The 15,915-nt window shown below is 44.0% G+C and overlaps 1 protein-coding gene across 1 annotated transcript in view; it reads right to left on the bottom strand.

The window, feature by feature from the left end:
- Positions 1-15,915, bottom strand: part of LOC140455425 (uncharacterized) — a 97,952-nt gene that overhangs the window by 14,091 nt on the left and 67,946 nt on the right. The window contains exons 43-48 of the mRNA XM_072550287.1: positions 10,550-10,657; positions 9,282-9,335; positions 8,771-8,824; positions 7,489-7,596; positions 4,550-4,603; positions 1,594-1,629 (exon numbers count right to left, since the gene is read on the bottom strand). Coding sequence (XP_072406388.1) covers positions 1,594-1,629; positions 4,550-4,603; positions 7,489-7,596; positions 8,771-8,824; positions 9,282-9,335; positions 10,550-10,657 — 414 coding nt within the window. The remainder of the gene's footprint in view (positions 1-1,593; positions 1,630-4,549; positions 4,604-7,488; positions 7,597-8,770; positions 8,825-9,281; positions 9,336-10,549; positions 10,658-15,915) is intronic.

Genomic DNA, 15,915 nt, shown 5'->3' with positions numbered 1-15,915 from the left:
GCTGTTAATGCCACTGAAATCATCAGTCCTAGCACCGAGATTCCTTTGGCAACCTGCCTGGCAAACTCAACTCTACCCACTGCAAGCAGTTCAAGGGTCATATCGATCGTCCCATCCCAAACTCACCCACAGCCACACAGAGGACAAGGCTGCAGTCAGCATCAGCACTGCTCTATGAGCACAATGCAGGGCGTTGATGTGACAGGTGACTGAGGAACCTGGATGGGCAGATTCTGCTCAGTATCCCAAGTACCCAGGTGAGGGAGACCTCAGTCCATCCCTTACCTCCAGCCCACCAAAGACTGGCCTTGCACACACACCTTGGCTGCATGTACTGCTGTACAACTCTGGCCCCACCTCAGAATCACAGGATTGTATTGTTGTAGAAGGAGACTATTCAGCCCACTGTATCTGCACCATTTCGATATCCTCCTGACGATCCCTTGCCTTTACCCTGTATCCCTGCACACCATCTGTATCAAAACAACTATCTAATGCCCCTCTTGAATGCCTCAATTTAACTTGTCCCAACCTCACTGCCTGGCAATGAATTCCATTCTGTAACTACTCACTGTGTAAAAAGATTGATTTCACATCACCCTTACTTGTTTGCACATCATTATAAAATCAATGCCCTCTTGACCATTTCTGTTTTATGAGCCAAAACAGCTTCTTCCTATCTGTTCTATCCAGCCTGCTCATGATTTTGAAAACCTTTATCGAATCCCCTCTTAGCCTTCTTCTGTCCAAGGAAAACAATTGCAACTTCTTCAATCTACCCTCGTCACTAAAGTTTGCATCTCAAGCTACAATTCTAGTCTCAGAGGACATTCAAACTTTGAGCTGTCTGCTGGACGTGAGGGAGAAGTGAACATTCAAGGTCTAGTGAATTGCTGGATGATGGACGTATTTGATGCATCTCTTTGGAAAGAAGTATGAAGGAGCAATGGAGCAGTCATCTGGTATGTTCAACAGTTTGGTTCCAATCATGTGCCTGTTTCAGATTCTAACCCAACATCAGGCACAACGGGTGAAGATTGATCAAATTCTGGGGTAACACTCTCAATATTCAAAGTTGTTACCCTGTCAAGTTTCAATCTGCAGATGCCTTCCCTCCCACCCCAACCCCACAAAAGTGAGCTTTAGGGGTCATGAAAATTACTTAATTTTGGGCCTTTCCAATTTCAGGACCTCTCCAAAGTACTTTACTGCTAAAGCATTGTTGTGAATTTTGGTCATTGTTACAATGCGAGAATCACTGCAGCCAAACTACACAACAACCCAGGTCATCTGTTTCAATGGTACAGGTTGAGGGATACATATTGGCCTGTCTTACTAGGAAGAACTCACCTTCTCTTTTAAATTGTGCTGTGGGGTCACTTATGGAATTTCTTACTCACAGCTCTCCCTTTACAACGAGCTTCTTTGCAGCTACAGTGATAAAGTGGTTCTCTGAAGAATCTAGCATTCCAGAGGCGATCAACATTTAATCCCAGAGTCAAGGTAAGCGCTCTCTGTCTAGGTTCTCTAAAAGACTATGGCTGCAATGTTACCCTCACTCTAGGGCATATGTTGTGAATAGAGTTGACTCACCTGAGAACCTTTTGACCCTTTAGGACCAGGCGGACCCTGGAAGACAAGAATGGAACCAGAAACACATTAGAAAGACAGCAGTGAAGGCATCTCCAACACAGTAATGTCATATACCTCAAAGTAGACAGCAGCCAGAGCAGCAGCAGAATTGGCTGAAGGAGTCCAGCATCAAGCAAGGTGTCCCCATAATCATCAAATGAGTCAAAATACTGTGGGCATTGGAAATCTGAAACAGACACAGAATGCTGGAGGTCTTACAGCATCTGTGGAGACAGAAGCACAGTTAACATAGTCCAGGATGACTCTTCATAAAGAGTCATATTGGACTTGGTTAAAAATCACACAACACGAGGTTATAGTCCAACAGGTTTAATTGGAAGCACTTGCTTTCAGAGCGCCAATCTTTCAACAGGTGGTTCATCAGCAATGCTCTGAAAGCTAGTGCTTCCAAATAAACCTGTTGGGCTATAACCTGATGTGTGATTTTCAACTTTGTACACCCCAGTCCAACACCAGCACCTCCAAATCACTTTGGACTTGAAATGTTAATTGTTTTTCTCTTCACTGATGCGGAGTTTCTCTAGCATTGTTTTTATTTCAGATTTCCATCATCCATAGTATTTTGCTTTTATTCCAATGTCCAGAGTCAACCTCTTGCCTCAGCACATTAAACTGCAATGAAGAAAAACACCCAAAGCAAGTGTTTTACCAGTAATCTATATATCTAAACTGTAATATTAACTCTTTTGAGTACTGATTATCTTTTAGAACTTACACATTTGTTAGCTGCCATAAAAATTGTGAAAAACCACCCTTGTCCATTTTGTGCTTCTCCAAGTAAGATTGTTCATGAAGAGGGCTCTTTCTTGAGCTGGGTCCTCCTATTCCTCCAGACAGACTCTGGGTCACTATCCAGGTCAAATTATTCCACTTGATTCACAACATATTCACCATTGTCAGCACTGACTCTGTCCATCACCCACAAAGAGTGGCAGCAATGAGCACCATCATCAAAATAAATTTCAACAATTCACCTTCCAAACCTGGGGCCTCCACCACCTAGGAGGACAAGGGCAGTAGATGCATGGAGATGCCACCTGCGGCAGGACCCCCTCCAAATCTCACACCACCCTGGCTCGCAACCATAGCTCTGTTCCAATACTGTCGCTAGGTCAAAAGCCTTTGAAACTCACTTCAATCAATGTCGGTGTAATGTAAACAGAAGATGCTGGAGAAACTCAGCAAATCTAGCAGCATCTGAGGAAACAGAAGTAGAGTTAATGTTTTGAGGCCAGTTAACTGCACACTGAATAGTTATACTGGACTCAAAACGTTAACTCTCTTTGTCTCCACAGATGCTGTTAGACCTGCAGAATTTCTCCAGCAATTGCTGTTTTACTTCAGGTTTCCAGCATCTGGAGGACCTTGCTTTATAACAATGTGGTGTATCTTGAGTCCAACCAAGGACTGCAGCAGTTCAAGCAAGCAGCTCACAGCTTCTTCTCTAAGGCAGTTAGGGATGGGCAATAAATACCTTGACAGTGATATGCATAAATTCGGCATGAAAGAAAACTGGCCACAGCAAAGTTTGGTGTATGGGATACTAACAGAACAAACTCAGTTTCAGTATCTACAGGAATGAGGTAATTTCTTGGATGTACACCAAGGTTGCCAGCTGATGAACAATCAACCAGTGCTCCCATCTCCTCTGAAGTCTGCCAGGGAGATACAGTCACTGTGTAAAACTGAACTGAAGTGTGGCAGAAAATCTTTGGGACTATTGTCTTTGGAATGCATCGCTGACTGGTGTGGAGGGTGCTGATCTGTTTCAAAAGAGAATGGAATCACACCTTGGAGAAGCCAATGACCTTTCTAGACAGCAATTGGTATCATGCGATCCTACTGCAGCTTTTGATGACTTCCACAGGGGAATTTCCTGGAGCAGTATTTTCTCCCATTATTCTAGGTTTCTCAGTTAGCTTGTCCCTCTGGAGATGGCTTGGTGATGAGAGTTGCTTAGGTGGGGATGGAGAGGAAGTTGATTAAAGGATTCAGTCAGTCACAATGAACTGGTCATCATGGGTTTGGATGAGGACTGATGGAACAATGGTCTTATCCTACATAGTACAGGTCATTCTGGCATAATGGCTATAACACGATCGATGTGAACATTCTACTTAGCAGCTATAGCAATTTCCTTTGGCGATCTCGTACAGCGTGATTTTTGAGAGCAGTTTTCGATTGTGCAATTTTCTATAGTGCAGAGTTGCAGAGAAATGTAACCATTGAATTATAGCAGAACGACTTGTATTTCTTCAGGTTCATCAACAGCCACCCCAAATCTGGAATTTGTATAGGAAGCAATATCTGCATGGTTGTAGCCACCATAAATCAAGACTCCCCCTGCAAAGCTGAAGGTGAGCAGGTGTTGACCTTTTAGTCCCTCTAACCCACTCTGCTGTTGAATAAAATCATGGCTGATCTTTGTCATCAACTCCACTTCCCTGTTTCACACCTTGCAACAAAGAGCTTGTAATCTCAGCCTTGAAAAGTTAGTCACAAGACAGGAATATTCAGTCTAGGGTGGACAACAGAGTTTGGAAAGGGGGACGGGTGGTGCAAAATACAGAGGCGATGAAGCTTTGGATCGCTGAGGTGTGAAAGTATTAACATGGACAGATTGTCATGGGCCGAGAGCTTTTTGAAGATGTGCTCCCTCTCCTTCTTCCCTAATGCCCTTTCTTCAAATGCATGTTTCTCGGAAAGCAGAAACTTCATTAAAGCTGGTGGCACTATTGTAAATCCATTGGTTCCCCCTTTTTCCCATGTCCCCTGCTGTAACACCCCACTACCATCAAACTGAGCAACTGGGTCGAAAAATACCCAAGCTGGCTTCAGGTTGTTGCTGCATTCAATGCCCAAATACCATGGTCTTCAAGCTAGGAGTGAACCTTACCGGTAATCCAGGAGGACCAGGAGGACCGACGGGTCCCGTTCCACCAGAAATACCCTGGAACCAAAGAAAAGATGAGGTGAAAATTAAATACAAGCTCATACTGAGGAAATTTGAACTTTTTCCTATCTCTTTCTCTCCCTCTTTGCTGTCTCACTGAGTGTGTCTGGTGCATTTTAATCCCCCGACCTGCCTCCATGTGGCACTTATTTTTGTTCTGATTAAGGCGCTCTCTGTTTACCGAACTTCTCTCCCATGCCCAGCCAACTTGTCTAACACTAATTCTCACCATAGCTGCCTGACACTGTAACAAACCAAGCACTGCAATAAGCTAATGCTGCAGTGCAATGTTGTAACGTTTATACAGGATTGCACAGAGCATAAGGCACAGAAACAAGCCCATTCTCCTGACCAGTCCAAGCTGGTGTTTCAGTTCCTCTCGAGTTAAACCTTCCTTTTACAAAATTTTTCTTTTATGTGATTGATTCAGTTTCTTCTTAAATGCATCTAAACCCACTCACTCTCCAGGTCAATGAGTCCCACAATCTCACCACTTTCTCAGGTGAGAGATTGGATTGCTCAGTGACTACCTTACGGCCTATAGTTACTCTCTTCTTCACAAAATAATATTCCCCCAGGATCCCCGCTCTTAAAATTTTGCTTAATGTTAGAGACTTGGATGAGGTTTGATTGTCACATTAAAAAAAATTAACATTTTTAATCAGTGAGTCTCAACCACCACCTGTGAACAACATGATTTTAAATTCAAATGCCTTTAGAAGCTTTGTGGCATTGTTGTCCTAGTAAACTGAAATTATACATACCGTATTCAGAAGATTTTGACAGTTAGGATAACATTTGAACAAATATCTCCAAGTGACCAGAAATACGCACAATGAATGGAATCGGATCACAGTAACTAATTTTCGCTGGTTTGGGGTTGTGTCCTATAAACAGTGACTCGGGCCAGCTTTCAGTGTGCATTCTTTAAACTGACCCAAAATACGACGTAAACTCATGTTGCAGAATTTGTGCCAAACATTCTGTAACCCCTTGCGTATTAGTTCGTTTGATTTTTATTGGTAAGGGCTTCGGGCCTGGGGAAGCAGGTTGTATTCGGCTGAAACCTCCAATAGGATTAAATGGTAACTTATCTTGACGTTACCCCTGTCAGATTTCTACAGTCATATGCAAAACACCAAATGTATCATAGAATCCTGAAAATGGGGAAATAGACCATTTGGTCCAACTGGTCCACACCGTCCTCAGAAGAGTAACCCACCCAGATCCATCCCATTCCCTATATTTATCCCAAAGAATGACCAAACTTACACATTCTTGAACACTGTGGGCAATTTAGCATGGCCAATTCACCTGAGCAGCACATCTTTGGATTGTGGGAGGAAACCGGAGCACCTGGAAGAAATGCACGCAAACATGGGGAGAAAGTGCACAGTTGTGCCCAGAACAGACAGCTGTCCAAGGCTGGAATCAAACCCGGATCCCTGGCACTGTGAGGCAGTTGTGCTAACCACTGAGCCAGCGTGCCACCCCATTGACCCACTGTGTCATAGAGTTGAATACAAATGATTGTTGTTAACAGTTTATAGTTACAGTGTTGGGCAGTCAACATTACAATGTTGAAATGTTCACTTGTCAGCATCTTATGGAGTATTAGGTGCAGTTCTGGTTACCATGTTTCTGAAGGACAAAAATGCTAGAGAAGATACAATGACAACCTACAGGGGTGATAACAGAAATGCATGGGTAAACTTTTCAGAAAAGAATTGACAGATTACATCTCTTCTCTCTTGAAAAATAAAGGCCAAGGAGTCAGAAAATTCAAATTGTGAATGGCTTTGAAAGACTAGAGACAGTATGCATCCTCTGTTTCTGTCACACATAAACAGCACCTGGTTGCTGTTCTTACATCAATGAAGGAATCTTACCTTCAAAGAAATAACAGTCCAAAAACATTGTACCATAAGAGCAGGTCTAAGTCATTTAACCCCTTCAGCCTGCTACACCATTCAACTGGATCACAGGTGATCATCACGTTCCGACATTATCCCCAAATGACTCAGTCTCTTCAATTATCCTCCATACGCAAGATGCTGGCACATTTTACAACTGGTAATGTAGAAGTGAGTGAAAACTTTTGTGGTGAGAAAAAGTCTCTGAAAGCAGGGCTGTGGGGGTGGCAAGTTTGGTTTATGCCTGGATTTGTCGTAGCACCAAAACCTGGAGACTGTGCCAGTAACTACTGAATGCTAACAGACAAACAAGGACCTTGTGACAGGCTGTGTGACAACAGTGCGCAAGAGTACATTGCTAACAAGAGCACTGCACAATGACAAAATGCAATTGCGTCATAACACTGGGAATTTGAAACTGCACTGACCTTGAGTTAAGGGGAAGAAACAGGAGGTTGGGCACTAAGTCAAACTGCTCAGAGTCAGAGGAGGCACAACAGACTGAACAGTCGCCTTCTGCACCACAGCAGTTCAATGATTTTGGGAAAACACTTTAGGCCCAAGGACTGGTTAGAAATAACATGGCCATGATGTGCCAATGACTCTTTGCACCTGTTTTGACATGGCTGAATGGATCAGCTCCCTCACAGGTTAAGACCACAAATGAACAAACAGTCACTTGGGTCCTTAACACCATAGTTGGAGAGAGTTGAATGACTGTATAGGTAAGCTCAGTATCAAAGAGATGGATCTGAGAGCCCAGTCAGATCACTCCTCTCCCTAGCCCAGCAGTACTGAGGCGAAGTGGCTGACACCCATTTACACAGCAGAGATTAGACTTGGGTCTTTGTGGGAGCTGTAAAGACTTATTACCACAACACAAGTACCATGGGACTATGTTAAACAGCAATACTGAAATACTGCACAAAATTGGTGTTCATTTTAAACATGAAGGTTGAAAGTAATTACAGTGTCTCCTTTAAGTCCTTCTTTTCCCGGTGGACCAGGCAGGCCACGATCACCCTTCTCCCCTTGCTCTCCTGGTGGTCCAATCAACCCAATCAGGCCAGGGTGACCCTGAAAGACAAATGCAATGGTAAATAGGTATGAAATTTAAACAGGGCAAGCACAGAATCCCAAGAGAGTCAATGCAGAAAGACACGTGGACCCAAAACTCTGCTACCCACCTCTTAATTCACAGCAAGGACTTTTGTTCGTCCATTCACATTGGCTTGTGGTCAAGCATTACCTTCATTTTTAAAAAATTCCACATTTGTTTTCAGCTGCCTCCAATAGCTCGCCATTTCTCTGCACCTGTATTCTACTCATGCATATCTGAGTCCCTCTAATTCTGGACTTGTGTGCAAACAACCCCCGAGAGGTCCTTTGACAGGACCTTCCAAACCCACGAGCTCCACTGCCTCGAGGGCCCAGGACAACTGATGTATGGGCACACTGCCACTTGCAAGTTCTCCACCAGGTGACTCTCCACCCAGGCTTGGAAATATCACTGTTGCTTCACAGCACGGCATGTGCACCAGTTGACCTGCATCATATCAAGAATGCAGCTGACCAGCACCACCTCCAGGGCGGTTAGCCATGTGGAATAAATGCTGACCCACCCAGCAATACCCTCATCTTGTGAGTCAGTAAAATGTCCCAGAACTTAACCACTCAACCATTTGGCAACTGTGCATTCAGCTGCCTGCTATTTCTTCTCTCAGCCTCTCTACATCTCTTGCCTCCTTTAAAACACTACTTAAACCTATCTTCTAACGAAGATCATGAGCATTAATTTGAGTATCGCCTCCTTTCTCTGATAATGCTCCTGCCAAGAACCTCAATCTGTCTTTCTACAATCAAGGCACTAATATAAACAAGAACTGTTGGGAGAGATGTGGAATTTGTGGAGATGGTTCAATGAGAGTGACTGCCCTCTAGCCGTGGTTTAATAGAGGGGCAATGCATTTGATTTCTGAACTTTAATCCAAGTCCTCAGGGTAATCCTAGCAAATCTACTGAAAAATGAAACAGAATTTACTGCACGTGAAGGGCAGTCAGTCTATCATGTGCATATCTACATTGTTACTTGACTTCCCTGGGAGTTGATGGTCCTGCTTCATCCATGCTCTTAGGGAAGGTGCTTCACAGGTGCTAAAGTGAGAGCCCTATTGTTCTGGCCCTCAGTATTAAAACTGAGATGTCTGACATAGACACACACACAAAACTTATTGTGACTAGTGGGTCTTACCTTCTCTCCCTTAGGGCCACCATCTCCCTTCAAGCCAGGTAATCCAGGGGGGCCCTAAGAGGAATTAGAGTGAAAAAGTGTCAATATCACATGACTACAAAATCTTACATATCACATATAACACAGATAGGTCAAGTTACCAGATGTCTAGACAGAGCCAGATATGACAGACCTGGCATCAGTGAGTTCCAGAAACCCGGATACTGGGATACAGAGAGATACTGGAGACAAAGATATCTCAACGTACCATTTTCCAAAAAGGTGAGATACCAGAGAGCCATTCACTCAGCCTAGATATTAGGATACCCAGACACAACCGCTCTCCTTGGACACCACCCAGATATACCATTCACCCCCTCACTCACACAGTGGCAAAGATGCATGAAGCTTAGTGCTATTATAGGAGCTTAACCGCTCCCTTGTGTTGACACTCTCTCTCCACTCCTTTTCAATCAAGATGTTCTCTCTGCTCGAATTGGAGATAAATTGAAAGGCTGCAATCTTTACCTACCATTGGACCAGGAGGACCTGTCTGTCCTGGGGATCCAGGAGTTCCTTGTTCACCCTGTCAAGAGGAAGCAAGATGTCAGTAACAGTGTTGAGGTAAGACAGCAAGACAATGCAGAGGGGGATGGAGTGTGGCAGTGAGAGGCAGAGGAGTAGAGAGGAATGGAGGAAAGCAGGCAGAGCAGGGCAGGAAGCTGAAGGATAGAAAAGCTGAGGGAGGGAGGTAAGAGCTGGTGACACATCTGTCACCTTGTGTCACTGGGTGAGACTCACAGCCCAGCTGTCTGGTGCAGTGGCTCTAGACATCCAGTGGTCAGTACCCAAGGAGTGGTTAAAAATCTCCTATCCTGGCATGCAGGTTGCACTCCAATGCAAACCAGCATGGTTCATTCCCACCCTCCAGCATGTGTGTTGATGGTGTTTGTGAACTGCTGTGCAATTCTCTGGATCTTGTGGGTTTCTGTGCACTTGCACCACCCAGAACCTTCAGGAATTAGATCACCCCTACCACTAGTTTGTGCAGCACACTGAATATTGCTCCCCAGGAGATAGTCAGCCAGTGCTAAATGGCCCCATTCCTGGACTCGGATGGGAAAAGGGGTGAAGAACCACAATAAATGTGGAGATGCTGGAGTCTGGGGTTGTTCTGCTTAAAACAGTGAAGGCTGAGAGGGATCTTAATGGAGGTATACATCTTAAGAAAGGTGACTTGAGAGTCAGTAATTGGGGAACACAGTTTGTGGAAGAGGAGAGATGGGGAGAACTGTTTTTACTCTGTGTATACTGTGATTTGGATCAGGCTGCCTGACAGGGCAGAGGTAGCAGATTCCATAGCAAAGTTTAAAAGGAAACAGCATAAGCATTTGAAGAGTATTAACCAGTAATGCAACAGTAAGGGGAACAACAGAGCAGTGGGATTATTTGGATAGCACCTTCAAAGATCCAGCACATGCACCAGGGGCCATCTATGCAGCCTGATTTGAAAACACCAGCACCCTTAACCACTGAATGCTCAGAAAAGTGAAAGCAGAACTTTTTTTTTGGTGTGTAGCCTTTGAACTGAAAACAGGGAGAAAAGCTCTTCAACGTTCATCCCGTTAGGGCTCGAGTCCCACTGGACCATGCCAGACAGTGTCACTGTCAAACACAACGATGATACTGCTTGAGGAACAACTTTAAAAAAGGCGTGAGAGATTTCCCATTAAACACTATGATCAGGAGAACCAGTTTCTGCAATGCCCTCTCACCTCCCATTGATACCATGGAACTTACCACAGAACCAGGAATTCCTCGGAGACCGTCAGGACCACGTTTCCCCGGGGTGCCCTGCGGTCCAATAGGACCAGTTTTCCCAGGAGGTCCCTTGGCTCCTGATTCACCCTGAAAGTTACAAAAACAAAAGCAACAAATGAATGGACTTGTTCACACAAGAGGGGCAGTCAGTGTTTGAGTTTGGAGATGCTGTGCCCCATCAACTGGCCTGGTCAGAAAGCACCTCTTCCTTTCTGTTTTCTAACCACACAGTTACCTTCAAGGTCATCTGCACCTCACGCTCCCCCCCCCTCTCCCAACCACACACCCAACACATCTCTCAAGCCCCCTTCCTTACAGGAAGCTGTGCCCAAGCTAGTAACTACTTTGATTCCAATAGCCAGTGACCTTTGTATATGCTGTGGCAAAGGACATTCCAGGAGCCCTCACCAACCTTCAAGTGTGACCACAACTACACTCTCCAGTCAACCATGAGCACAACCTTCCAATAAGCCCCAAATGGTGCAGTCTATCCCATCCTCAGCAATGCTCATATGTTTCAAGAAATGGGCAACAGTTTGAGAGTGCAGTCCCAGATTAATTCAAATTCCTTCTTTATCTGGACATGTTAACAACTTACCCAACTGAGGTGACACCGAACTTACCCAACTGAGGTGTCATTTGTGTCACCAATGTACCAGGTAATGACCATCTCCATTGACAGATGCCTCAAAATCCAAGAACTATTACACTCAAGAGCCTTGACACCAGGCATATACCACATTCATCATTCACCTCCTTTACCACTGACACATGGGGGCAAGCAGTGTGTACCATCTAATGGCTGTTAAGTCATTAATCAATTTGAACAGGGATGCAGGTTTCGACTGATTAATATGTAAATCCCAGAATTTCTTTCAAGTTACAACCCTGAGATAACTTAAGGTTTTATCAGTATTAAAAAAAACAGTGACATCTCAGCTCAGACAATGCATTAAAGGTATGGTGTAGAGTCTGTCTGTATCCCAACCTTGAGTCAGACTGGTTCTATTTCCAAAATAGGAATTTGTAAAATATTACATGGACTGACTGCCTACAGGTTGTGTGCTTTTTGAACAAAACACCCCATAGACTTAAATGTGTGTGCGTGCATGGGGGGGGGAAAGGAGAGAGAGAGATAGAGAATGTGTGCGCGAGCACAGGTTTGCTGGAGTATATGCCTGTGAGAGGGTGTGCATGCGTGTGTATGCACATGCGTAAGAGAGAGATAGAGACACACACACACACAGTGAGAGAGAGAAAATATGTATGAGAGGGGGTCTGTGGAGTGTCAAGAGTGTGTGAGAGTATGTCTGTACGTCTGAGAAAGTGAGTGACAGTGAATGTGTGAGTGTGAGTGAGAGTGAGAGTGAGTGTTATAAGTGTAGTGGGGTCACCCATAGTGTGTCACACTACAGATGGTTGAATTTGCATTTGCAGATACATTCCATTTTGTTCAAAAAGCACAATTAGTCATACAGTCAGAGATATGCAGTACAAAAACAGACCCTTTGGTCCAAATTGCCCATATGGCTCAGATATCCCATTTGCAAGCACTTGATCCATACTCCTCTGAACCCTTCTTATTCAAATACCCATCCAGATGCCTGTTAAATCTTGTAATTGTACCAGCCTCTACCACTTCCTCTGGCAGCTCATTCCATACACGCACCACCCGCTGTGTGAAAACGTTTCCCCTCAGGTCCCTTTTATATCTTTCCATCTCTCTTCCTAAACCTATGCCCTCTAGTTCTGGACCCCAGGTAAAAGACCTTGGCTTTTAACACTATCCATGCCCCTCATGATTTCATAAACCTTTGTAAGGTTACCCCTCAGCCTCCGACACCCCAGGGAATACAGCTTCTCCCTATAGCTCAAACCCTCCAACCCTGGCAACATCTTTGTAAATCTTTTCTGAACCCTTTCAAGTTTCACAACATCCTTCCAATAGGAAGGAGACCAGAATTACATGCAATATTCCAAAAGTGGCCTAACCAATGTCCTGTACAGCCACAGCATGACCTCCAAACTCCTGTACTCAATACTTTGACCAATAAAGGAAAGCATACTAAACAACTTCTTCACTATCCTATATATATGTGGCTCTACTTTAAAAGGAGCTATGAACCTGCACTTCAAGGTCTTTTTGGTCAGTAACACTCCCTAGGTCCTTACCATTAAGTGTACAGGTCCTCCTCTGATTTGCTTTCCCAAAATTCAGTACCTCACATTTATCTAATTAAACTTCATCTACCACTCCTCAGCCTAACGGCTCATCTGATCAAGATCTCATTGTAATCTGAGGTAACCTTCTTCGCTGTCCACTATACCTCCAATTTTGGTGTCGTTTGCAAACTTACTAATTATACCTATGTTCACATCCAAATAATTTACATAAATGATGAAAAGTAGCGGACCTAGCACCGATCCTTGTGGCACACCACTGGTCACAGGCCTCCAATCTGAAAAACAACCCGCCACCACCACCACCCTCCGTCTTCTACATTCAAACCAGTTCTGTATCCAAATGGCTAGTTCTCCCTGCATTCCACGCGATCTAACCTTGCTAACCGGTTTCCCATTGGGAACCTTGTTGAGTGCTTTACTGAAGTCCATACAGATTACATTCACCATTCTGCCCTCGTCAATCCTCTTTGTTACTTCTTCAAAAAACTCAATTAAGTTCATGAGACATGATTCCCCATGCACATAGCTATGTTGACTATCCCTAACCAGCCCGTGCCTTTCCAAAGTGATAAATTCCTATTGTGGGAATAGAAGCAGTCTGACTCAAGGCTGGAGTACAGATAGACTCTAACTCATACATTTAATGCATTGTCTGAGCTGAGATATCACCTTTTTTCTAAAAACACGAATAAAACCTTAAGTTATTTCAGGACTGTGACTTGAAAGTAGTTCTAGGATTTACAATTAATCAATTGAAATCTGCATCCCTATTCAAAGTGATTAAAGACTTAACAGAAATCTAGATTTGTTCTACACATTGCATCAGTTGTACCACACTTTGATCTTTAACTATAAATTCTGTGCCCTATGATCTTGCCCCACTACATGACGGAGGTGCAGCACTCTGAAAACTTGCACTTTTAAATAAACGTGTTGGACTATAACTTGGTATTGTGTGATTTTTAACTTTGTACACCTTAGTCCAACACTGACACCTCCACATTAAGATTGCTGAAAACAGAGACATGCTGCTAAAGCTTCTGGTTTTGCAAAGATCAGGGCACGCGCAAGAGTGCCAAGTTTCAACTAATCAGAACAATTTACACTGCATATGAAAAGGGTACTGATTGCTTGGGAACTCATCTCTGATTGGCCAAGATATTGCCATGAAGACAAAAACTGGGAACGAAAGGCTTTCCAAACTCGAAACGAGACGTTCATTCCAAAACAGAAACTGGACTAACAATCAACTTAGAATAATCTGTCAAGCTGAAAACATTGTTCACTAACACTTTCGAGAAACAACATACATTCATATGTGGCATGTGGTGTGTGGTGTCAAGGAGCTCCAGCAAAACTGGAATCAATGGGTATCAGGAAGCATATAGGAAGATGGTGGTGCTTGTTAGAGATCTCAGGTCCAGGACATTTCTACAGAAGTTCCTCAGGGCAGTGTCCTCGACCCAACCATCTTCAGCTGCTTCATCAATAACCTTCCCTCCATCATAAAAGTTAGAAGTGAGGACGTTCGCCAATGATTGCACAATGCTCAGCACCATTCACTACTCCTCAGATACTAAAGCAGTTCATGTTCAAATGCAACAAGATCTGGACAATATCTAGGCTTGGGCTGACTAACAGCAAATAATATTTGCATCACACAAATGTCAGGCTATGACCATCTCCAATAAGAGTCAATTTAACCACCAACCCTTGACATTCAATGGTATTACTATCACTGAATCCCTCACTTTCAACATTCTGGGGGTTAGCATTGACCTGAAACTCAACTGGACTCGCCACATAAACGGTGGCTACAAGAGCAGGTCAGGGGCTGAGTAACTCACCTCCTGACTCCACAAAGTCTGTCCACCATCTAGGAGGTACTAGTCATGAATGTGATGGGTGGGTGCAGCTCCAACAACAATCAAGAGGCTTGACACCATTTAGGACAAGGCAGCCTGCTTGATTGGCACCACATCCACAAGCATCCATCACTGACACGCAGTTGCAGCAGTGTGTACTGTCTACAAGACGCACTGCAGAGATTCATCAAAGATCCTCAGACAGCACTTTATAAACCCATGACCACTTTCATCTAGAAGGACAAGGACAGCAGTTGAAGTTGGTGGGAACACCACCAACTTCAACTCTCCTGCGGGCCATACCACCAGCACTTCATCCGGTCGCTCACTGATGATGTTACCGAGTATGGTGGCGAAACATCTGAAAATGAACCTTCCAGCTCAACGAGCAAACCTACATCCTCAACTCCCCTGGAAACTACTCACTGTCACTGGGTCAAAATCCTGGAATTCCCTCTTTAATGATATTGGAGGTCAACTTATTGAAGATGGCCTGCAGCAGTTCAAGAAGGCAGCTCACTACCACCTTCTCAAGGGCAACCAGGGCCATGTAATAAATGCTGGCCCAGCCAGTGGCACTCACATCTCACAAATGAATTTTAAAAAATACAGAGACCGATTCTCTGTATGTTAAAGCTTGCATATTTATTATATCATCAGAGAGCTCAGGGAACCTGTAGTTCCTCATTGCCTTCCCCGTGGCAATATATACTTTAAATAAGAGTCAACTAGCAAACCAATCAGCACCCTTTTCCCTAGATTTTTTTTGAAATTTGGAATTTTTACATCAGTCCTGAAAAATATAAAATGAAAAGCTTCAGCAATATATCCCCTCTCTCCAGCAATTTTCCACTTCCAAAATACCTAATACAGAGTCATAGAGATGTCCATCATGGAAACAGATCCTTCGGTCTAAATTGTCCATGCCGACCAGATACCTTAACTCAATCTAGTCCCACCTGATAGCATGAGGCCCATATCCCTCTAAACCCTCCCTATTTAAATACCCATCCGGATGCCTTTTAAATGCTGCAATTGTACCAGCCTCCACCACTTCCTCTGGCAGTTCATTCCATACACACATCACCCTCTGCGTGAAAAAGTTGCCCCTTAGGTCCTTTTTAAATCTTTCCCTTCTCACTCTAAATTATGTCCTCTAGTTCTGGACTCCCCCACTCAGGGAAGAGACTTTGTCTATTTATCCTATCCATGCCCCTCATGGTTTTATAAACCTCTATAAAAGGTCACCCCCACAGCCTCTGATGCTCCAGGGAAAACAGACCCAGCCTATTCAAC

This window comes from Chiloscyllium punctatum, chromosome 30 (genome assembly GCF_047496795.1).
Source record: "Chiloscyllium punctatum isolate Juve2018m chromosome 30, sChiPun1.3, whole genome shotgun sequence".
Lineage (NCBI taxonomy): Eukaryota > Metazoa > Chordata > Chondrichthyes > Orectolobiformes > Hemiscylliidae > Chiloscyllium > Chiloscyllium punctatum.
This window is presented reverse-complemented; position numbering and strand designations above follow the sequence as displayed.